The sequence below is a fragment of the Archocentrus centrarchus genome, chromosome 8 (assembly GCF_007364275.1).
Source record: "Archocentrus centrarchus isolate MPI-CPG fArcCen1 chromosome 8, fArcCen1, whole genome shotgun sequence".
Lineage (NCBI taxonomy): Eukaryota > Metazoa > Chordata > Actinopteri > Cichliformes > Cichlidae > Archocentrus > Archocentrus centrarchus.
Window position 1 is genome coordinate 9,311,480 of NC_044353.1, and position 24,467 is coordinate 9,335,946.

The 24,467-nt window shown below is 41.5% G+C and overlaps 3 protein-coding genes and 1 non-coding gene across 5 annotated transcripts; 3 read left to right on the top strand and 1 right to left on the bottom strand.

Moving 5' to 3' along the window:
- Positions 1 to 2,729: 2,729 nt before the first annotated feature.
- kri1 (KRI1 homolog) lies at positions 2,730 to 9,573 on the top strand. Its single transcript, XM_030735510.1, has 18 exons — positions 2,730 to 2,927; positions 3,063 to 3,139; positions 3,223 to 3,325; positions 3,412 to 3,514; positions 4,665 to 4,719; positions 4,805 to 4,854; positions 4,931 to 5,027; positions 5,112 to 5,189; positions 5,277 to 5,383; positions 5,481 to 5,709; positions 5,800 to 5,970; positions 7,206 to 7,281; positions 7,432 to 7,547; positions 7,651 to 7,810; positions 7,887 to 8,017; positions 8,617 to 8,681; positions 8,773 to 8,868; positions 8,951 to 9,573. The coding sequence occupies exons 1-18, from the start codon at positions 2,843 to 2,845 to the stop codon at positions 9,432 to 9,434; spliced, it is 2,283 nt and encodes a 760-aa protein (XP_030591370.1). The 5' UTR covers positions 2,730 to 2,842; the 3' UTR covers positions 9,435 to 9,573.
- Positions 8,435 to 8,533, top strand: LOC115785312 (Z30 small nucleolar RNA). The gene has a single exon (XR_004020348.1). It is a non-coding gene; the product is annotated as a Z30 small nucleolar RNA (small nucleolar RNA).
- Positions 9,574 to 10,494: 921 nt separating the features above from the next.
- Positions 10,495 to 17,243, top strand: spc24 (SPC24 component of NDC80 kinetochore complex). The gene is made up of 7 exons (XM_030735604.1): positions 10,495 to 10,509; positions 11,403 to 11,510; positions 11,935 to 12,109; positions 12,254 to 12,398; positions 12,488 to 12,592; positions 15,491 to 15,567; positions 15,658 to 17,243. The coding sequence occupies exons 3-7, from the start codon at positions 11,944 to 11,946 to the stop codon at positions 15,762 to 15,764; spliced, it is 600 nt and encodes a 199-aa protein (XP_030591464.1). The 5' UTR covers positions 10,495 to 10,509; positions 11,403 to 11,510; positions 11,935 to 11,943; the 3' UTR covers positions 15,765 to 17,243.
- Positions 17,212 to 20,682, bottom strand: s1pr5a (sphingosine-1-phosphate receptor 5a). 2 transcript variants are annotated; one of them, XM_030735568.1, is made up of 3 exons: positions 20,525 to 20,682; positions 19,770 to 19,874; positions 17,212 to 19,644 (listed from the first exon to the last, which is right to left on the bottom strand). In XM_030735568.1, exon 3 carries the CDS (start codon positions 19,620 to 19,622, stop codon positions 18,420 to 18,422), a length of 1,203 nt encoding a protein of 400 aa, XP_030591428.1. In that variant the 5' UTR covers positions 19,623 to 19,644; positions 19,770 to 19,874; positions 20,525 to 20,682; the 3' UTR covers positions 17,212 to 18,419. The 2 variants fall into 2 exon arrangements, with proteins under 2 accessions (XP_030591428.1, XP_030591427.1); XM_030735567.1 differs by having other exon boundaries at positions 17,212 to 19,874.
- Positions 20,683 to 24,467: the final 3,785 nt, after the last annotated feature.

Here is a 24,467-nt window from a genome sequence, read left to right on the forward strand (position 1 = left end):
TGAAAAAGAAAAGAACCAACATGTTGCAATGTCCCAGCCGAAGTTCAGACCTCAACCTTAAGAGAGCTGTGCATAAACAAATCCCTACAAACTTCAGTGAACTGAAGCAATGTTGCAAAGATAAAAATTCCTTCACAACGATGTGATAAAGTCATACAGAAAATGAGTACTTCAAGTTACGGCTGTTTAAAGTGGTTCTACAAGCTACTGAATTATAGAGTGCACTTAATTATTCACACAGTGCTTCTTCTATGATGCCCTATGAGCAAGCACTTAGCGAAAAGGAAAAACTTCCTTTTAACAGGAAGTAACCTCCAGCAGAACCAGGCTCAGGTCGAGGCAGCCCCCAGTTAGGGGTGAGGGGTGGGAGACGGGAGAAAATTCACACTAAGGAAGAGAGCCAGAGACTCACATTCTCTGTGTTGGTATCATGGTTTATTTATGCAGACATGGCTGAAAACATGAGTGGGTTTTTCTGGGTGAGGCTGTGCTGTTAGAGCTCTGTTGAAAACAAGACCTCTTTCCTAGAAAGTCCACGTTAAAGCGAAAACCGGCACCCCATTCTTTCTTAGAAATTCTCGTAGACACACAAATAGAAAAAAATAACCTTATAATCTCTTGTTATTACTCTCTTGAAATTAGTAGATAAAAAAAGATAGTAGATAACAGCACCCGTAAGTCTTCTAAAACAAGTTTAGTAGCTTCAAGACTAAGTCACAACAACAGTGACCGGAAATAGCTTTGTCCATGTGTGGTCAAATCCATCAGCAGACATGTCATGTGCAAGGTTCAAGGCTGAGTAGGAGTGAAGTGCTGAGCTGATAACAGGAGCCAGAAGATGCTAAAGACACACAGGTAAACATGGAGAAATATGACTGTCAGATCGCCCTCAGAGAAAATGTTATACAGTACTTATTATGAACACATTGCATCATTAATTCATTCAGCGTGAGCCAATTTCCTGAACGGACTGATATCAGGCACACATCGTCCCAGACTCGGTGCTCCGGGAAACAGTTTTTCTGTTTGCATAAGTGACAGAAAACGCCTGTTTTCCAAATAAAGGTTTTATCTAAATCCCTTCCCATCATTAATCATTAATTTAACCACTAAAAGTCACATGTGAGCCTTCTCGTTTATTCCACAGATGAACCGAATAATAACACTGAGAGGAGCTATTTTTGACCCAATGCTCATATATATATATATATATATATATATATATATTTTTTTTTTTTTTTTTTTTTTTTATTTATTTATTTTTTTTCTGAGTGGAAGCACATCTGTACAGTCAGGTTACAGTTCAAGTGCCTTTCTCATATGTGAGTCAGTATGTTTCAGTTTATGTTTATACAAATTCATTACTGGATGTCATGTCCTAATAGGTTAGGATATGACATTATTGCACTCCTGATTCTGAATAAACAAACGCCATCAGCTGGACCAAACACTGACCTTTGCTCAGACCATGTTTTGTTGGAGAGACACAGCCGTATTTGAGCGGCACACACTGCTCACCAGACAGCAGGTTTATCAGTTTTGTTACCAGTAATAAACAGTGCATCAACTTTATGGTTTCACATTTCAGTGTAAGCGTTGGGAGTGCTGTTGCTAATTAAAAATCAATAGTTTATTTCATTTTTAATGATTTGTGGGTTTTATCAGGCAGGAAAAGAGGGTCTCCTGTGACTGCTTTACTATTTTAAAAATAAATTAGAATTACTCATTAATCAGTCTTTTATTGTTGGTTTGGGTGAAGCTCATTTTGAGCTATTTTCTGGGAAGAACCACTGTTTTCCCACTATGGTTTAATCTGATGTTTATTTTCTTGATCAATTTATTGTTTGTTTTGGGGTTTTAAAAGTTCTGAATATAAAAATAAAATGCATGCTGTTGTACTCATTGCACGTGCTCAGATCAGCAGAGCTCTGACTCTTTGTCAGCCTGGCCTAAGGTGCTGAAAAAAAAAAGTGGGTGTTCTTATTTTCTTCAATCAGTGATGAGTAGTAAGATATCCTGCCTTCACAGCAAGAAACTCTTTTTCCAGGGTAAATGAAGATCTAAATTTGTGAGAGGCGCACATTTGTGAGTTATACCAGACAGTCGAGCACTTCTGATCTGAGGCTTTCTTTTTCAGATTAACCACAGTGCGCTCAGTGGGGATGTAAGATTATTAACGCGATAACTGACTTCTGTGGGAGCAGAGATTAAGGAGCTGCTCTGTACTGTCTTGGCATATGGCACTAATGAAGATTACAGTGGAGGAATTATATCTTTAAATAATTAAAAAAAAATTGTATGTATTCCTTTATACTGTTTATTTCATGTGCAGATATCTTAACTTATAAAGAAACTAAAATGATACTAATACTTAACTAAGACTGATATAATGTACAAGGATGATACAAAGAGTTATTAATAAATAAAACAAAATTATCTAATTAATATAAAAAAATTTGTTAGTCAAGTTTTAATAGTTAATCTGTTGTGTCAGATATGTACCTGCTGCTTTTTAATATAAAAATTATTATTATTATTAAAAAATATAATAATAATAATAATAATAATAATAATAATGAAGCTCTGAAACTTGAAATTGTTTTGTTTAATATATATTTTTATCTTACTTAAGCTATAAAAAAAAGCGCGAGTATCTGTCTCCAACTGATTAGACTGGTGGTGCGCGCCCCCTGCATGTCGATTGACGTAACGCCCGGCTCGTGCACCGGAAACCACGTGTTGAAGCGTTGACACGCTTCTGTAGCAGCTGGGATTGCTTCTCTTGGCCGATGTATAGTTGTGATATTTAAACTAAATCAAACTCTCTCTGTAAAAACAAAACATGTCGGGCAAGTCGCAGCTGAAGATCAACTCTCAGTTCGCGCAGAAATATGAGAAATACCGACAGAAAGAAGAGCTGCAGAGGCGTAAGTGTGTCACTAGCTAAGCAGCGTGTTAGCGTCCCAACGTGCGGACGTGTTGCTAGTTATGTAAGTAGATGCTTTCCTCATCGCTGTGAGATTTGTTAGTATAATATCGATGTTTCCTGTGTGTTTGTGCAGTGAAGGACCGGTACGGAGACCGAGCAGATGAGAGTGATTCGGAGTCTTCCGAGTCCAGCTCGGATGGCAGCGAAGTGGTCAGTTAGCATCACTGTTTTCACTCTCAGCGGCTGTGAGGTGCTGCTGTGCATAACGTGTTTAACCTATTTTCCGCCTTCAGGAGCTGGACCCCGATGTTGAGAGGGATTTTTACAGGACATTGTCACTACTGAAGAAGAAAGACCCGAAGATCTATGAGAAAGATGTTCACTTCTACTCAGAAGGTGACTGCCGGGTATTATTACCAGTGTTGCCTTCACAGTTTTAATAACTCTTGATGCATGAAGTGACTTTTACCTGTTGCTTTCAGATGCATCCAGCAGTGATGCAAAGCCTTCCACCTCAAAAGAGAAATCAGTGAAGCCCATGTACCTCAAAGACTATGAAAGAAAAGTCATCCTGGAAAAGGAAGGGTAAGTGACTGCATCAGATGGTGTGCCAGAAGCTGTATCTATAAAGAATCTGAATACAGAGTCCCAAATTAGAGCCTGATTGATAATTTAGTAAGCCAATATTATTGTCACATGTAAATGTGTATCAGCGTCTGACATAAAAACTTGTTTTACTTAATGCTGAAAAAGGTGTGGCAGAGTGTTGCTTTGGTGAGCAGTTTTGACTTTAGAACCCGGTGTTTATGGAAGCAGTCATCAGAAGATGGGCACATTGTGGTCATAAAGGAAGGGATATGATCAGCAACAATACTTAGGTAGGCTGTGGTATTTAACCAATGCTTAGTTGGTGCTAAGGGCCCTAAAGTTTTTGGTGGGCCCCTGTGAACTGTAGCCTCAGTTTCTTGTTCTTAGCTGCTAGGAGTGGAGTTGTCTTCTGCTGCTGTAGCCCATCAGCTTCAAGGTTTTACATTGTGTGTTCAGAGATGCTTTCTGCATACCTTGATTGTAACGAGTGGTTATTTGAGTTACTGTTGTCTTCTTCTTGTCAGCTCAAAGCAGTCTGGCCATTCACCTCTACAGGGTATTTTCACCCAGGGAACTGCCACTCTGCTGCTGGATATTTTCTCTTTTTCAGACCAATCTCTGTAAACCCTACAGATGGTTGTGTGTGAAAAAACCCAGGAGATGTGCTGTTTCAAACATACTCAGACCAGCCTATCTGGCTCCAACAACTATGCCACGTTTAATGTCGTTTAAATCACCTTTTCTTCTCCATTCTGATCCTCAGTTTGAACTTCAGCAGGTCCTCTTGACCATATCTACATGCCTAAATGCAATGAGTTGCTGCCATGTGATTAGCTGATTAGATATTTGCATTAACGTACAGTTGGACATGTGTACCTAATGTAGTGGCTGAGTGTATATATAATTATAATTAATTACACTGACCTTGTGTAAGATGCCAAAGGAAGCATACCCACTTGTAGTTGTAGAGTTTTTCACCACTGCGAAAACAAGCGACTCTCAATTAAATGAGCTCAGCAGCCAGTTCCTGATTTAATCCCCAGCGGACCAGGAAGTGTGCTGTATATGTCATCTCTTTGCCTCTTTCACATGTTTCCTGTAACCATTTAATTCTCTGCTTTTAACACATTTCATTCTTATTTTGCAGAAAATATGAAGATGAGGATGACAGCGATGATGAGGAGGCTCTTGAGAGAAGAGAGGTGGGCAAAGTTATTGACTAATACGTTTCCTCAGGGATTAACAACTAGGAATACTTTGAATAATCACCTCTGTTTTCCTTTAAAGAGAGCGGGCTCTCCCAGCTACATGCAGGAGCAGAAGGAGCTGAAGGAAAGGTAAGTCAAGAGAAACCTTGTGGTGTCCTGCTGAGGTGCTCGCAGACTATTTACTGAAATCAGAATTTCTCTGCAGCTTCCGGAAGTTCATCCAGGACAGTGACGATGAAGGCAGCGAGGGAGATGGCGCGTCCCAGCTGCTGACCAGGAGGATCAAAACACAGGAGGAGAAGGTCAGAAGCTGCTACCTGCTGCTCCTCATCTTTAAATTGGGATCATTTACAGATCTGGATTAATTTGTCTGTGGCTGCTCGTAGGATAAGGAGGAGGCAGACTATGTGGAGTGGCTGAAAGGCCAGGCAGAACTCGAGGGTGCGGAGGAGGTGAAGGACATGGTGAGTGTGTGTAAAAAGGTTGAAGTGAGTGAGAGAAAGATGCTCGTGTTAAACTGGCTTAGTGATAAGACTGGTTTGTGTTGACAGAAATACTTAAGAGACTACTGGAATGACCCAGAGCTGGATGAAAAGGAGTGTTTCCTGAGGGATTATGTGCTGAACAAGGGCTACCTAGATGATGATGACAGTGAACGGTACGTGCGTGACTTGTTTTTCTTACCTGTGAAATGAAGGAACACGGAGGAGTCGTATGCTGCCTGCTTTAACAATAATATTTTGGGCTGCATGCAGGATCCCAACCTACGATGAGGTGGTCCAGGATGACGTGGAGGATTCTGAGGAGGAGGGGGAGACGTTCTTAGAGCGCCAGGAGAACTTTGAGAGGAGCTACAACTTCCGCTTTGAAGAGCCGGATTCTCAGGAGATCAAGACCTACCCCCGCAACATCGCCACCTCTGTGCGCACCAAGGACGACCGCAGGAAACGCAAAAGGGAGGAAATAAAAGAAAGGAAGCAAAAGGTGTGGATCATGTGTGTGTGTGTGGGGGTTGTCTAACCAAATCCTTTGTTCGCTGGCTAATATTTGGCTCTTGGCTGACAATTATTTCAGGAAAAAGAACAGAAGCGGGAGCAGCTGAAGCAATTGAAGAACTTGAAGAGGAATGAGATTATGGAGAAGCTGAAGAAGCTCCAGGAGCTGACTGGAAACCAGCAGCTCGCATTCAGTCAAGTTGACCTCGAGGGAGACTTTAATCCAAAAGAGCACGACCAGCTCATGCAGGTCAGTGTACACACACACACAGTCCTGCAAACCATGCAGAAATTTCCCTGATTTCATATCTGTTCCCCACAACACTGTGTGAAATTGTTACATTTATGAAAACTGAGAATAATCTGTCTTATACAAGTGTACAGGCTAAGCATCTAAAGTAACCTTTGAGCTTTACTCTTGTGAACAATGTTAATTATATTAATTTGGTGAGGAGTTTTTGTGTGCGCCTGTTTTGGTATGATATAATCCAGTGAATGTTTAAAAACCCATCTGTGGTGTTACAGTTGGACATATTAGCATGGGCGTAATTTATAAGCACATTTCAAAAGCAGGTGTTGACCAAAGTGCTGTGCACCAAAATTATAATAGAGCATTAAAACACATTAAAGAATATAAAATGAAAAAATGAAATTGTATATTGTTATATAATGTGGAGAAAAATGGTCACTAGCTAGAAATGAAAACCTTTTTTTTTTTTTTTTTTTTTTTTTTTTTTTTTTTTTGTGTGTCTCAGAAACTTCTAAAAAGAAAAAAAAAAAAAATCAGGGAGAAATGTATGAAATGAATTCAAAATCAGGGTCAGGGTTGGTCTGAGGCTCCCTAACTCGAATTGCTGAGAAAATAAATCGAAATTGACACAAAAAAAAAAAAAATTAGAAATTTTGAGACTAAGTTGACATTTTTTAGATATTAGCCCGTAGTTTTGATTTTATAAATGAAAATAAAGTTGTTGTTTTTTTTTTTCTTTTTTTCAGTTACAGAAAAAAAAAAAGTTTGAGTGGCAGGAAGAAGCTTCCAGTAGAGCAGTGGTTCTCAAATCCAGGCCTCATGGCCCAGTGTCCTGCAGGTTTTTGATGTCCCTGATCCAACACACCTGAATCAAATGGCTGAATTACCTCCTCAGTATGCAGTCAAGTTCTCCAGAGTCCTGCTAATGACTTCTATATTTGACTCAGGTGTGTTGAAGCAGAGACACATCTAAAACCTGCAGGACACTGGGCCACGAGGCCTGGATTTGAGAACCACTGCAATAGAGTGTGACATTGTTATCACAGTAGCCTGCAGAGCAGCAGCTGTCAGTTCTTATCTTAACGAGGGGGCGGTCCTCCTCCCGCTCACACGGCTGCGTTGTGTTTAGCTGATCACTTGCTGAGCACCTGGCCTGCTGCTCCAGCATTTAAACCAGGAGGTAGAAGAAATAACTTGTAGTGACCTCAAATTTCACCAGCAGCTTGTGTTTGCAGAAATTCTTTGGAGATGAATATTATGGAGAAGAGGAAGAGGAGAAGCCTCAGTTTGAGGATGATGAAGAACTGGAGGGTAAGCTAACTGAGCAGTTTTAATCAGATTGAAGCTTAAATGTGCTTCATGCACACTTGTGTGTTGCAGTGAACCATAAACAAATTTCATGTGTTTGTGGAGCTCATTTTGTTGTTTAAATGTTGGAAATGAACCTTTTGTGTGCAACAGAGCACTGGAACTGGGATACTTGGACTGGAGAGCAACGTGAGGAGGACTATGGTGAAGAGCATGATGGAGAGGAATACAATGCCACTGAACCCCACTGTGATGATGAAGGCTTCAATGTGAGCTAGCAGTTCTTACTGATCAACTGGACATTCTTGTTCTGATAAGCAGGGGCTGTTTTGCTAGAGGTCCTTTTTTTTAATTTTAAACCTGTTTCTGTAGATGGATGCAGACTATGACCCCAGCCAGCAGACAGCTTCTAAGAAGAAGAAGAAAAAGCAGAGGAAGATGATGAAAGAGGATCTGCCACAAATGGGCAAAAAAAGAAAGAGGTCTCACTTTGCAGAGGTCATCACTAAAAGCAAACCTGTATTTGATCCTCGTAAGTGCCGGTGAAGCTCGCGCGCTCTCCCTGACATACAGCGTGGTCGTTTTCTAACTGAGGGCTGTCGTTTCAGAGGAGAAGACCTTCGAGCAGTACTTGGATGAGTACTACAAACTGGACTACGAGGACGTCATCGACGACCTCCCGTGCAGGTTTCGCTACAGGCAGGTTGTGCCCAATGACTTTGGCCTGACCATAGATGAGGTGAGGGAGGCTGCACCTGCTGCCACACATACAGGCTTTTTTTTATCCTCAGTTACAGTAATGGTGGCAGGCTGATCACGACTGGCTCGAGTCTCCTTTTAGCATATTGAGTCTTGATGTCATGTACGTATCACAGTGTTGGGTAGTTGGTGATTGCAGTAGTTTGACATGTAGCGCAAGTTGGCTTGTCAATAGTCCACTTCTGCTTTGTCATTATGGGAAATGCTCTTTGATCTGGGCAAGGGTGCCTGCTGCACTGACCATACATAAGGCATGAAACCCACTGTCAGTAGTTTTACTATATAATTATCCAGTCTCACATACATGCAGGCAGACGTCATACTGTGTGTGAAGGGACACGTGCACCTCTGTATAAAACAGTTCAGGGCTTCAGAGCACTGGTGTAGGTTAACGGCGCTGCAGTGATGAGCCTCAGCTAGATTGATCTGGTATTGCTTCCCTCTGGGGAGAGCTATGACCAGGGAATGATCTCAGCTTAATCTTCTCTCTGAGCAGACCACACAGCGATGTGACGAAGCAGCAAATGTGAAATGATCTAAAAACTGATTTGAACTAATGAGTCTGCTTCCTCTCCTCAGATTTTAAAAGCTAATGACCAGGAGCTGAACAGCTGGTGCTCTCTGAGGAAGACGTGCATGTTCAGGTACTGCATTGCTCTTTTCTTTAAAGCATTGCATGCCTTTATCTGATGGGTGCATGCCTTTATCTGATGGGAGTTTTCTTTGTTCTCTCAGGTCTGAAAAAGAAGAGCTGGGTGACCTGAAGAACTATAAAATCAAAGCCCAGAATAAGAGGAAGAAGAGAGAAGTCCTGAGCTCTGTGTATTCAGAGTGAGTAACATGCTGATCTGCTGGATTAATGAAGTTGTCATTTTATCGACTGGTGATTGTGTAATCTGAATTTACTCTACAGAGACAATGACGATGTGACGGAGGCCAAGACCAAAGTGGGCAAGAAGCGAAGGGATCGTCTGAAGAACGCTGAGAAGCAGAACAGAGGCGCAGAAGGCGGTAGTGCAGTCCCCACTGTGGACTCAACAGAAGAGACTCTTGTTCAGGCTCTTCAGGAGGCAGGCGATGGCATTGAAGAGGAGGAGGAGATTCTGATCCCCAAGAAAAAGATGAAACATAAAGGAGAACCCCAGATCGCTGAGGAGGAGGAGGTGGCAGCAGAGAAACCAGATGAGGTGAAAAACAGGACTGAGAGACCAAAATGGTCTAAGAAGAAGCTCAAGCGTTCAGGTGGCCTCCTCGGGGTGAAGATAGGTGGCCGGGAGTTCAGTAGACAGAGACTGAAGGCCTATGGCTTGAACCCCAAGAGACTGTACTTCAGACAGCTCGGCAGACAGAAGCGAAAAGCACAGGAGAAGAAGGAGAAACAGAAAAATAAAGCGTGATGAAGGCTCCACTGTTTCAGATACAGTCCTTGATGACCATGGTGTTAAAGTCTGGAGAAAAATGGCAAATGTTCCCAATGTTTCATTTCTGCACAGATCTTTTTTGATTATATGGTGTAAAATATAATGTATTAAAAATGGTAGCTATGAAGATTTGAAGTGCTGGTCCTCTTGTGTCAAGGTTGCTATTAACATTTCACTCTCTTGCATCTTTATGGGTGGTTAAATCAGACAGTTCAGTTGTTTTTGTGATGTCAGGTGTTTGGCTCAGATCTGCCAGCAGCTCATTGAAGTACTACAGTACTGGACCCTTGAGAGACTTTATAAATCACTAATTGCAGAAACCAATATCAATTTGTTAGTAAATGTCATTTACAGGGGTGTTAATGAGTGGATGTTGGCTGGCCTGTTTTATAACTCAATCGGTTTAGCTTAACTTTTCTATTCCACAGTCTGAGGACAGGATATTGTTTTTTTTTTTTTTTTTTTTTTTTTTTTTTTTTTTTTTTTTTTTTTTGTTCAGAGTTTTACATAATATAGGGAATCTTACATGAATGCAAACAACAGTGTTTTGGGGTTTTAAACAAAAGATCAGAGGTACAAGACAGTATCAATGTACATTCAGCAAGGGTTAGGTGAGCGAAAAAAAAAAAAGAGTCAAGTACAAAAGTAATCCTCCTTTCCTGAAAGGTATGTGTCCCATTTTTCCCAAAGGGCATCGCCCTTTTCTTTTTGCAGCCTTAGGTTAAAAGTCAGACGTTTCATGCATCGAATGTTAACAATTGAAATCCATTGGCTAATGGTGGGTGGGTCCCTACTAAGCCACCGCTTTGTTATGGCTTTTTTTGCTTGCCGTCATAAAGATTTTTAGTAGGTATCTATCACTTTTTGATAATGACGGATCTATGCTTCCCAGGTAGAAGGACAGGCAGGTGAATTCAATATTATAGCCCAGGATTTCCTTAACAGAGCTGTGAATGCCTTCCCAGAAATATTTAAGAATAGGGCAACTCCAGAAGATGTGTGAGTGGCCAGCCGGGCAGTAGCCACATTCCCGCCAACATACAGGTGGAAGGTCAGTCTGTTTAGATTTTTGTATTGGGGTTATAAAATATCTGACAGTATTTTTCCAGGAGAAGTCTCTCCACACTTGTGAGTTTGTTGTAGTGTTTTGTGTATCAATTATAATGGCCCAATCCTCATGTGTGATTATAATGTCCAATTCTTTCTCCCATTTCTCCTTAATATAACTTGTTGAGTGGCCTCGTAACTCAGTAATGTTCCGGTAAAGTCCTCCAATTATTTTCTTGTTCAGTTTTGATTTATAAGCCTTAATAAACATTTGTGTGAGGGTTGAGATATTCCCTTTAAGAGAGCCTTTGATATTTTTAGTGTAGTAATGACGAAGCTGGAGGTATCTATAGAAATCCTGACAATTTAGAGTATATTTTTCACACATGGTTTTAAAATCAATAAGCTCAAGATTATCAATTGGGAGGCATATCGTAGTGATCCCTTGCTTCTCCCACTGGATGAAACTTCTGTCCATTCGAGCTGGCTCAAAGTCAGGATCATGTGCTGGCCACCTCAATACACAAATTTCATTTTGGAGGTTAAGCTGTTTCACGATGTCTAACCAGGTATTTATTGTGAGTTTGATCAAGTGATTCTGGGTATTATGTTTGGCAGTCACTGGGCTGCCTGGGATATTGTGTATTTTATGGTTTCTGTTTTGGACAGTTTCATAGGCAAATGGTTGGAAACCATTTCTACCATATTTTGAAAAACAACCAAGGATTAAATCATCAGTATATTTAACAAAGTGGCTTGTTCCATCCCTTGCATAAAGCACCACACACTATATCAGACGTGTTAAGGGTTTTTTTGTTTTGTTTTTTTTTTTTTTCTTTGAAGAGCTGTGAAATAAACTAGTCCTCCCTGGTTTGTCATCGCACTCATATACACTAGGGGGCGATATTCGCCTAAGGAACGTCTAAAAGGCTGACCTCTCCCAAAGAAGAAGAAAAGAAGCGGCGCGCTCAACGCCTGAATTTGAATCCTGTGGACTGCGAGTCGGTATGTTTACTGCTTTTATTTGACCCCCAAAAAAGTTTTTTCCGCCTGTAACCCTGTTCTCATCTAACAGATATACACCGAAGAATACTATTAAAAACTCGCACAGTGTGTCAGTGTCATTTTAGGACAGACTAGCTGCGCAGCTGCCGTCCACAGGAAGCTTTGAGTCGTAAACAAACTGAAGCTCTAGGGCTAAATGTGGAGAGCGTTGTTTTATAAACTGTTTACGTACAGTTTGTAACTAACTCAGCATTTATCCAAGAGCTAAAATAAACTTTATACTTGTTAAAGAAAAATATCACGATCAAATTAACTCACGGACACTGTTTGGTAATTATTGACGCTTAAATGAGCCTTACTTAACTCTCCCACAGTGTTAGCCTGCATATTTTCATTTTAATCTCGTTTCTTCTGCGCTTTCTAGTCTCCCACAATGGCTCAATGTCACAAATTTCAAGACTTGGAGGAGACCGGGGAGGCTTTGGTGGGCTTCATCAACAGCAGTCAGCCTGACAAACTGACACGAGTGAAAGATGAACACCAGGCTCTTTTTGATCAACACGTAGAAACGACAAATACTGTCACACAAATTTTAAAAGGTAAGCCAACAGTCTTTTGTTTCTGTTTCTGTGGCCACGTGAATCCAGCGTGAAGGCTGTAAACCGTCTGTCTGTGTCAGAGTTGGACCCATCCCCTCCAGTCCTCTTAATTATGTTTTCTGTGTCGCTGTCCTCCATCCTCAGATTTGGCTCAGATTGAGGAGACTGTAGGTCAGAGGCTGTTGGACATGGAAGAGGAGAAGAAACGAAGGGAGATGGAGCTGGAGAGCTTGGAGGAGCAGTTGAGGCAGTGCACAGCCAAGAGCCAGATCACTGACTCAGAATTACAGTATCCTTTTTATAGGTCTGTGTTTGTCATAAAAAAAGGGGAACAAAACAAGTCCATTTCATTTGTTACCATTCTTAACCCTCCTCCAGGTTTCTTCAGAGAGAGTTGGAGAGTCTGAGAAATACTGAGCATGAACTTGAGGCTATTCAGAATGAAGTGGATGAAGACACCACCGAGGTCATCCCTTCAGCAGTGTGAGTGTTATATAATTAGTGATAAAACTGCTCTACTTAATTTTCATCTCAAGTAAGATTTAGACAGGTCTTTGCCAGGAATATGAAGTTAATGTTACCTTTTATAAAGATGCAGTAACTTCAGTTTTATTTTATGTATTTTTTGGGGGAAAGGTATTGATACTGTGGCTAACAACCAAACAAAACCAACACGGGACCCATAATTGGTAATTGACAAAAGATAAGATACACTTATCTGTGCAGTCTAGTCTGAATTCATCAGAGCGCATCAGTGTTATATGGTGTTACATGGCTTCCCCTCTTACACAAACCTAGAAAAATATATACTTCTAAAAGCAAGAAATATCTTCTTTTTTTATCATTTTATTTAAATCCAATTTGTTTGAAGCCTGTTGAAAAGAGTCACTATGCAACTAAACTGTGGTCCCTTCAAATTCTAAACTTTTATAAACTATAAAAGCACTTTGAGTCACACAGAAAGCCAGAAAAATTAAAAAGCTCATGTAAAAAGCCATCAGACAGCACCTGCTACCACCCAGTCTTGTCCAGTGTTCACAGCCGCATCAGTCACACTCTGCATTGACAATGGGAACTTCTACAACTCTGAAAAACAACCTCAAGATTGTATTCCTTGGTGCCCATCAAAGAGGTTTGGCCTTCCCCCAGTATTGTGATAAAAATACACTGATCAAAAAAATGAAAGGAATACAGAATCCTCTAAACTTCATTTCACTTCTCAAATATCACTGTGTTCGTCTGCTATATGATATATTTAACTGAAATTGCTGATCCAAGCAACCAATGATTTATAAAGGAAAATCATGAAAATTATCAGGGGTGCCCAAACCTTTGCATACCACTGTATACTGATAGGTTAGGAATGAAAGGGCGCCACATTGTGGAAATGACAATTATCAACCTACAGAGGGCTGAATTCAAAGACACCCCAAAAATCAAAGTGAAAAAAAAATCCATCAGGCTAAGGCCATTTTGCCAAAATTTTATTGCAGCAACTCAAAATGGTGCTCAGTAGTTTGTATGGCTCCCATGTGGATGTATGCTTACCTGAAAACGTCGGGGCATGCTCCTAGTGAGACGACCAATGGTGTTCTGGGGAATCTCCTCCCAGATCTGGACCAGGGCATCATGGAGCTCCTAGACACTCTGAAGTGCAGCCTGGTGGTGTTGGATGGACCAAAACATAATGTCCTAGAGGTGTTCTGTTGAATTTAGGTCAGGCAAGCGTGGGGAGCAGTCAGTGGGATCAGTTCCTTCATCCTCCAGGAACTACCTGCATACTCTCATTGCATGAGGCTGGACGTTGTCGTGCACCAGGAGGAACCCAGGACCCACTGCACCAGAGTAGGGTCTGACATCCTGATACCTAATGGCAATCAGGGTGCCGTTGTGTAACCTGTAGAGGTCTGTGCCCACCCTCACCCCCCCCCCCCTCCATCATTATACCTCTGCAGACCATCACTGACCCACCACCAAACTGGTCATGCTGAATGTGAATGGAGTCATAGACCTGCCAATTCTGATATTCTATGGTAAACACCAATCAAGCTCCATGGTGCCGAGCAGTGAGCACAGAGTCCACTAGAGGGTGTCAGGCCACCCTCATGAAGTCTGTTTGTTCAGAGACATTCAAACCAGTGACCTGCTGGAAATCATTTTGTCGCCCTGGCAGTGTTCATCCTGTTCCTCTTTGCACAATGGAGCAAATACCAGTCATGCTGGTGGGTTAAGGACCTTCTACAGCCCTGTCCAGCTCTCCTAGAGTAACTGTCTGTCTCCTGGAATCTCCTCCATGCTCTTGAGACTGTACTGGGAGACACAGCAAACCTTCTGGCAATGGCATGCATTGATGTGCCATCCTGGAGGAGTTGGACTACATGTGCAACCTCTGTAGGGTCCAGGTATCACCTCATGCTACCAGTAGTGACACTGACCCTAGCCAAATGCAAAACTAGGGGGGGGGGGCTCTCATTGTTGCCCCTCTAGTGTTAATTTCATTAACACTCTTTGGGTACTCCGTCTTCCCTCCCACAGTCCAGAGACATGTAGTTAGTGGGGTTAGGTTAATTGTTGATTCTCAATTGTCCATAGGTGTGAATGTGAGTGTGAATGGTTGTCTCTCTCTGTGTTAGTCTTGTGACAGACTGTCCAGGATGTACCCTTCCTCTCACCCTATGGCTCTGGGATAGGCTCCAGCCTCCCTGTGATCTTGGATTGAATAAACAGAAGAACTGTGTGCTTGTCTCTCCTTGATCTTGTGCTGCTGAGCTAACTAAGGAAATGACTGTTTTTAGTGAGCAGAGAATGCTCTAAACAACAACAGCATGATCATAAAAATAATTTGGTCTGACACTGGCTTTAAGTCACAGTCTTACTCTGCTGTGCACAGGCTGTACGAGACAAAGTGTGAACTTTGGGCTTTTTTCACATTTTAGCACCAACATTGCTCCATAAACATCACAGAGAGAAAAATAACCAGTTTGCGATTTTTAGCTATTAAAGATGAATTAAAAAAATATAACTTTACTGCTTTAAATATTTAAAGCAATAAAGACAGGTTAGATTCAGAAGACTCATGAGTAGTGAAAATAATCAGTTTTGAATAAACTTTAGTGGAAGCTAAAGTGAGGTTGTTGCCTGCGGGTGCATGTGAAAGTTTTTCCTGTGAATTTCCTGCAAACCTGCACTTCCAGTTTGCCGTTTTTGTCTCAGCTGCAGCAGTTGCCAACTGTGCTTCTGCGGCTGCTTTTCAAAGGGCCAAGGGTTTTGATAGATCTGGAGTAAACAGCATTTTCTTGTGCGTATTAGATACGGGATGCCTTGCAGAATGATCTAAAGTTAAATTTGCTTTTCTCGACTGTTTTTGTTTCTTTTTAACAGATATGTGGCTCAGGTGTACTACCTAATAACCAAGATCAAGTGGGAATATGATACCCCGCCCAACATTTTAAAAGGAGGTACAGTTATTGTTTTGTCATTTTTAGCGTACACCTTCTCATGTGCTCTGTGTGGTGTTCATACTGTCAGTTTGTTTCCTTCCCTTGCAGTCCACTATGGTGCAGACCTGGCAACGCCCATCAACCTCGACACCTCGACGCGCTGTCGGAGTGACGTAAGCGACCAGCTGTGGAGTTTCATCAGCACCGAATGGTGAAGCTGAATCAGGGATGTGTAGTAGGCAGAGGTGTTATATCCATTGTTTTTTGTTTGTCACTGGATGTGCTTGTTCTTTTTTTATGTTTGTAAAAATTAAAAGTCTCACACCCTTGTTTTAGTGCTTATTCTAGGCTGTCAGATGAGACAGTGGTTTGTTGTCACTAGATGTCACTGCAGAGCCACCCAGTGCTAAAGCGTGTTTTCTAAATATTTAGGTGGTATTTTGATTTACTCAGTTTTATATAGTTTCTGAGCATTAAGGTGAAAGGAAAAAGCTGTTTTAAAGATTTAGAAAAAAACTTGTACTTTAATTAAATTTTTTTCTGTCATTAATATATCACCAGATCAAGTTGGCTCACATTAATTTATTATAAACCAGGTGTTTTACTATTTAATGTAGTGTCTATACACTTTTCAGTGTAAATGTAGATACAGACTGTAGTTTGATTTGGCCTTTAAACTCATTCTGCTATTTTAGTTGTTTATTTATTACTATTTACTGTTTATTGGTCACTTTAAACAACCAATAACAAAATCAAGTATATTGATTTAGTTGCGTTTTCCCAGCATTCCCAGTCTGCAGTGGCTGCTGCTGCTCCCTTTTCTGTTTTGCTGAAGTATTCAGAAGTGGGACATGAAATGATTAAAATCCCCTCTATCATCACTTAGATATGATTTTTGCCAAACTGGCGAAAAGCTGTACGTCAGCACCGGGACAAATCAAATATAAACTATCCGGGTTGGTGTCGCCCACGTACGACGCTGTGGGTTATGTTGCATACCCTCAGGTCTGCTCTACAAGAACTAAGCCACCCTTTCTTTGCAGCATGGTGTCTGGTTTAGAGTGGGCAGGTTGACATATACAGAATTGGGGAGGCACGCACTCACACCTACCAATATGCGGTTTCCTTACGGTAAAAGCACAGGCTTTTTTCTGCAACTTCATCGGTACCTCAGCCTCAGCACACATCATTTCGGTGGTTTTGGCAAGTGGTTTCCATGGAGGTGGGGTTTTGTCACTTAAGCCTACGTTCCAGTCTATTCTTCTTAAGCTTTCCTTTGATCGTGTTTCATATGTTTGAGCAGGTTTTTGAGCTGTCACTGCTACCAAATTATTTAATCCATGCTTCTCAATTTAGGTACTTTCAACGCCAGTTAAGTCATGGAATGATAACTGAAGTAAGTAGTGGTGCTATATTTAATCCCAATGTACTAAAGTTGGCAAATCATGAAGCGCCACAAGCATATCATTTATTTTTGTCCATGTACATTATGTGAGAGAGAGGTGGCATTTCTTGAAAATTATTCTTGTCTTTTAAACATAACATTTTTAGATGTTTTTTAAAATAATTTGTACTATTTTCCTTCATAGGAAGTGCAAAGTATACACATAGATTGTGTATGGTAGTGAGAAACAGGAAGGATGTCGACCTCTGAGACGTCAAGCATTTTAAAGACAAATGTTTATTCAGTGCATTAATAAAACTGCCATCATAACTTAAATGAAGATTGTACAAAACAACCCAGATAGTTTATAGATATTTACAGTGTGTACAAAAATTGTAAATATATATTTTACTCTCATTAATGTACAGTACTAAAAGAAGTAATGCATTAATAAAATTCACAAGCTTGAACACTCTTTGCTGGCTTGTGATCAGTTGCTGCTCCGTCACTTAAAGCTGAGAAAAGTACGTTTGCATCATTTCATGCTCTCAAAACAAGCTTTCGCCAAAGTCCAGAGTGAAACCATCTCACTGGCGTACTCTGCTCTGACAAACCAAGAAGGCGTGAACAAGCTTCCGCTGTCAGCTTTTATTGCTCCTAAGCATTCAATCATGTGTCGCTACATATGTTAAAAGGACCTCCAAAGCAGCGAACCACCCAGCTCAGCCCTCCAGATGACGTCCTCTCCGCGCCGCTGAGCCTCTGATGTCGGCAGAGAGGGAGGCCTCTATCAAACGTCGCTGCTGACCAAAGCTCACATGGCAGAAATTACATGGGGTTTTGGCAGCAGCTTTTCTGGGTGTGGATGCTCCGTGTCGGTGACAGCATGTCATTATGTGCCGCACAGGCCGAGGAGAGATAAGGATAAATCTCGTGCTTTGGCTTTAGCTTCAGCTTCATTCTATCAGAATGCATTTATGTGAAACATCTGCACATACTCTTTGATTCCTCTGTATGTGCAAACACTGATAAGTGTTTGATCAGAATACTGGCCGTGTTAAGAAGTCACAGAAAACTTTTTTTTTTTAAAGAACTAATGCTGTTTTTCTTTTTTTTCACATGAAACGTTAAGCTATCAATGACATGAAGGCACTGATGTTTCCATTATTAGCTGTCACACTGTTGTATAAAATACAAACATGTTTCTTTTTTACATTGAATGCTTTAACAAAGAGTTTTTGTCCCAGTTTGGACATTAACACAAACATGCAGTATTATTAGCTGTCACACTGTTGTATGAAATATGAACAGAAATGATCATTTTTACATTGAATTTTTAAACACGTGTGGCATAATCTGTTCATGAGAACTCAAACAATTTCAGAGTGTAACATAAAAACTTCTACTTCTGTTGCACGTTGATTAATAATGCATCTTACTTTAAAATGTGCTTGCTGTTGGTGCTAAATCAGAGTGAGGCACTGTGTCATGTCCTAGATATCCTGGGATAAATGGCTTTAATGGTCGAGGGTGTAAAGTTACCCGAGGAGACCGTCGTGTCCAGACCCTCCAGTCTGTGAGAGGCTGCATCTGTGTGAGTCTTAGTGGTGCTGCAGTCCAGGAAGGGCATCCCGATCTTCTTCACCTGCCCATCTTTTGTTACGAGGCAGGGTCGGCAGATTAGCCTGATGATGGCCCTCCTCATGTCCTTGCTGGTCAGGGTGTAGATGATGGGGTTAAGAAGAGAATTGATCATAGCAATGCCCAGGAAGTAGTCTGCCTTAAGGAGCACCTTGCACTTTTTGGTTGGACAGTAGAAGTCCAGCAGGAGCAGGATGAAGAGGGGCAGCCAGCATGCGATGAAGACTCCCAGGACTATGGTGACTGTCTTTAGCAGGGCCATGTACTTCTGGGACTTGCGGTAAACACCTTTCCGCTGTGGAACAAGGCGCTGGGTGTTGGTCTTGACGATGCGGAAGATGCGGACGTACAGCACCACAATGGCCATGAGGATGGCGCTGAAGATGGTGATGCTGAAGAGGATGTAACTCTTGGCATAGAGCGGTAGGACTGTGGAGCACGTGTCCAGGTTCCCCATACAGTTCCAACCCAGGACTGGGAGGACACCCATGAGCACAGACAGCACCCAGCTCCCTCCAATCAGAGCAAACATGCGCCCCTGTTTGTTCCCCTGGTATGGCTTCATCCTCACCATGGTGACATGGCGTTCGATGGCGATGGCCAGAAGGCTGATGACAGAGGCGGCCAGCATGATGAACACACAGCCCTCACGCAGGAAATACTGCACAGGGGTCATGTTTAATGTGTTGGCACCAGACGTGATGATGTTTATCATGTAGGCGAAACCTGCGAGCAGGTCAGAGAGAGTCAAATTGCCCAGTAAGTAGTACATGGGAACATGGAACTTCTTGTTCTTCCAGATGGCCAGGAGCACCACAGCATTTTCTGCAACGATGAGCAGGCAGACCAGCAGGAAAGCGATGGCCTCGGGTTTGAGCCCGTTTGTGTACTTGGCCTCTTCAAGCTTGCCCGTGTGGTTGTAGTGCTCTTTGATGACTGTGTTGCTCTGGTACTCACGAAACATCTGAAACATTCCGGCAGAGGTTGGCATTGGGATGACAGATGGGGCTACAGCAACGTGGGCAGCATGGAAAGGCTCACTGGACATTACTTGTGTTTCCCAGAGGGCTCTTTCCCCCCTTTTTTCAGCCTTTTCTGATTTTAAGATTAGATCCACGGTTGAGGTATCATACAGTCCTTTACCTTAGCATGATTTCTTCTTTCAGAACTTGTACGTGCAGGGTGGAAAGAGCTCCTTTTGATGCTGTCACGTAGGGTTTCCTGTGGTTTGGCAAAATTTCCCCAGAAGACAAGAAATGTCAGTGCTCGGGACGCGCACTAGGAGGCGATGAGAGCGTGCCTGCACAAAACAAACGAGGAAAAATAAACGTGAGGCATAAACAGTGGAGAGAAGGAAACGGAGCATTGCCTAAACTTCCCCAATAGCCAAAAATTTATAAAAGATTACACATGATAGAAATTGCATTAATGACTAATGAGGAAGGGAAGTCTCCAGCGGGAAATGACCATTTACTGTAATAACGTCATAATAGCTATAATGAATTAATTGGGGGAAATGGTTGAAGCTTGAATGGAAATAATGAGGAAGTTGTAGCTGAATATTTTCCTTAATTCGCTGCAAAAGAAGCTATATTTTTCTGCTTCTTCATTTTTAAATCCATATTTTCTTTCACTACTAACTTCAAAGTGACTCCCAGCTTACAGAGAGTTAACTGCCATTCATGCGTAAATACGCATTAAACTCTCCAAACTTGCAACTCCCATAGAAATACGTAAGTATTTCTTATTTATTTATATAGATAGATAGATAGAAACAGCTCGGCAACAGTTTGCTTTTAATTGGCATGCACAAAATAAGAGCTGGCCAATACATGACATGAAGTCAAAATGAACTACAGTGTAGAGTTAAAAGGCAAGTCATATATTTTGCGCACTTAAAAAAAAGCAAGCCAAAAAAAAAAAAAGTAGTAAATAAAAACTTTTACGCACCTCTGAAACGTTTAAATATCCAGTGAGAGTTTGAAATGGTCCCTCGGCTGGAGCAGAGGATGCAGGCTGTCTCGATCACAGCGCACTACAGCCACACGCGACTGTGCCGTGGGAATAGAGGAGGAAGACTTTTCTAAACTTGCAGTGGGTTGGTCTACGCTCTTTGCTTCAACGATTTTTCTCCCTCCTTCGCCTGGACTCCTTCAACTGTTTTTTTTTTTTTTGTTTTTTGTTTTTATATATATCTAGATCCATCTTGATATATATATTTAAAATATGCCTTCATAATAATTGCAGCTCTGAGATTGATTGTTCTGTTCTGTAGCAGAAGAGGAAGAGAGGGAGATTTTCACCTTATCAGCTTTGTCCCCGGGTGCAGCTACAGGCTGCCAAGTTCTTCTTTTTTTTTCTTTCTTTCTTTCTTTTAAGTGTGGAAAAGTGGCTCCGTGCTGCTCTTCAGGTTTTGTCTGATTTTCTGTCTCTCGGTTCCCCACAGTTCATAAAAGAGAAACATCTCCCCGAAGAGAGCTCAAAACTCCAAAGTTAATTTGTCAGTGGAAAAACGGTCATTTGTGAGACTGCTGCAGCTGGATCTGCTTAAGAGCGCAGAAACCCCAGATTTCAGAAAATAACTCGGTCAGATAGGCCTCAGCTGTAATTATCTTTTAGCTCACACATCAAAACTCAACTTTTCTTTTTGGCAAACATGTTATTCATAAAGACTTTAAAAAAAATCCCTTTCATGCATTCCATGCATTTAGACAGAAACATGTTTCTGCTTTGAATAATAAGTCATATCTGATATGAGTTTTTCACAAAAAACAAAGTCCTTGTGACATTTTCCCCTCTCTGTCATTTAAAAAGCCAGACTGTTAAAACATACAGGCATTTTACTGTCAGGCACATGTTATTTACTTCCACAAAACAAAGAAAAACATATTATGTGATGTTTTACAGCTTTGGATTCATAATAACTTCCTTCAAAATCCACTTTGTGCAATTCTATGAGCTTTTATCCACCCCTTTGATTATCTGATAATCGTTCACTCTAGAAATATGAAACTGAAAAAAAAGAAAAGCTTTCTTCTCTACATGAAATACTTTAACAGGCATTTCCTGAAGTGACTGTCGGTTACAGCTGACAGAAACCAGTTCAGCTGTTATGTTTTATTTATTTATTCATTTTTTTAAGCACAGAAACCATCAAACGCTGCTTTTCTCCAGTTTCTGTCCAAATTAAGCTCAGTTTTCTCTGGTGTAAAGTAAAAATATCAATAAAACAAGGAACTTGAAATCATTTCTCTCCTTCAAATATCTATAAGCTGGATATTTTTGGCTATGAAATTAATGTCATATTTTTGGCTATGACATGTAATGTGGGCAAATGAGGACAAGTTTTGATATTTTGTAGACTGAACAGCCCAGCAGTCCAGCCCTCTAGTTCTTCATTTCATTCTGCAAAGTGTCTCCAGCTGGGTACTTTTAAAGTAAATAAATGACAGCTCACTCTTTTTTCAGTTTTATGAGTCCACTGATTGATCATTTTCTTTGCAATAATCCCACAGTATCATTCCAGAGACCTCAGCAGCAGTGGAGCTTGGGCGATGTGAGGGTGGGCGAGCAAAGCACTGGACTCTCCAAACAGGAAGCTGCCTTATTGTGCCTCGAAAGGAGAGGGATATCCTTGAGAAAAATACGGATGAAGTCACTGGTCGGAGATGACACATGGAGGAGCCACGCTATGACTGCACAATGACGTGCAGCCAACGCATAGTGAAACTTACTCATTTCCACAAATTAAGGCCAGATTTAAGAGATGCTATCAGGCCTTAAGTGGCTTTTAGCTGCAGAATTTAGCCTCTAAAAATAAGTCATTTTCTTTTTCCTGCCTCAACAGCCGCTCACCTGCTGATCTGGGGATTCTTTATCCACCCTACTGTAATTTGCAGTTGGTGTCTGCCTGGCTGCTGCTGAACGGTGCCCCTGACTTATCTCTCCCCTGCTTCCTAAAGCCCACCCAGTGATAACCAGGTTGAAGCTCTCCTCATCAGCCTTGTCAGTCAAATGGCAGTTAACCCCCCGCAGTGACACTGTGACAAGTTCTCAGTGTGCCACCACTGATTAGTTAACACACAAAGCCAGGACAGCAGGACTCTTTGCTCTGTCTTCTTTCTTTCCACAGCAGGGAGCTGCTCCTTCACCCCTTCTCTCTCGGGCCGCAGGCAGGCTTTTTTAGCAACAGAGTGACCAGCCGTGACCCACCCCGTTGTTTCTGTGCCTGTGGGGGCTTCTCTGTGTTTAGTATGTTCTGTCCAACCCGCCAGGCTCAGGCTGCGTTTTTCCTGTGACGTTAATGCACTTGCAGAAAGGAAGTCAGCCAGTCCTGCTTTTGTCATGATAGCCCGCTTTAGACTTGCTGCTGTTTTGAACGTTGTCTGCTTTATTTCTGACTGATTCTGTGTTCTGTAAATAATCTTCAGCATCTGCTTGGCTTTTTTGTTGTTTGTTTTCACTTCAGAAGTGATAGTGCAGCTTCACACACTTTTTTAAACACCTCTCTCACAAGCATTGTATCTCTCACTATAAAAACCTGTTGCTCGCGCTGCGCTGATGAGTTACTGATGGGACACACGGTGCAAAAATCACACCTCAAAATGAGATTCTCACATCACGCTAACACAACACACAGATGCCTTTAATGCCATTTTGTGAACACAGTGGAAGGAGTTCACACCTTTCTAATTGTAAAGTTAATGCAAGCTTTGAATAAGAGTGGAACCATTAAGACTGGCTCAAGGTAACAAAATGTACATTCCACTTCTTATGAAATGATATTTTTGCCCGGAGCAGTAAATTCCTGGAGTGGCACAGACCCAAGCAAGATCTAATATGTTAATTTGTGAGCTTCACAGTCACTGAAATGTGCTATGCAAACCTGCTGCTGCATCCAGATAGGAGGTAACAGCTCTGGCAACAGATATGAGAGTTGTTCTTATCTCATTCTGGACAACAAAGGAAATGGGCAAAGTCAGTAGTTACAGTTAAAATCAGATGTATAGCTCTTCTTTGTGGGTCTGCACTGCAGATACGAGGGAGCATTGCATTCATTGGAACTCTGTTACTACACAGTAGGTAGGAGAAAAGGCTGAGGTATGCCACATTACACGAGAACTGGAATGAAAATCAGTGGCAACAGGTGTGAATGAATCCAATGCCAGATGTAAAACACGGTGGAGGCTCTGTCGTGGTTTGGGGCTGCATTTCAGCGGGTGCTGTTGGAGAATTATGAACACAGAAAGTACGATTAGTTTGATCCACCATGCATACCATCTGGAAAGCCTCTGATTAGCAACAGCTTCATTTTTCAGAATGACAACGATCCCAAACACACTGCCTATGCAGTAAAAGCATACCTGGATATGAGTAAATAAGATTTCCGTAATAGCACTTTGCAGTTCCCAATAGATGTTCCACACATTAATGAACCCAAAGCTTCAGAGGAACCACAAGGTCACTAGGGAGCCTGATTATGTAAACCTTTGTAAACTAATTTAAGCTTAGCAACTGTAATAAAGTTTCTTAAGAACTTCACACTGAGGGTCGTTATTGAGTGTTTATGAAATTCAAAGCAACTTTGAATTGTCTGAGTGAAATACATAAATCTTAGCTCGGAATTCTCCTCAGCTCACCACCAGGCCTCCGCCACACAGTGAAGAAACGCAGACAGAAAATGAAGAGGCTGAAAAGGGATTGCAAGAAATAAAAGACCACATCAAGCACTAAAGTTGCATTTCCAGCTGCTAGCCAAATATCACATCACTTCAGAGTTTTCAGTCTTCGTAACTTTGCTCTGTTAGTATTTATTCTTTTGAATCCTTCTTTCTTTGTATTCCTAATTTATGCATGTATTTTAACAGCGTGTGCTTGGCATTGCTTCTTGTTT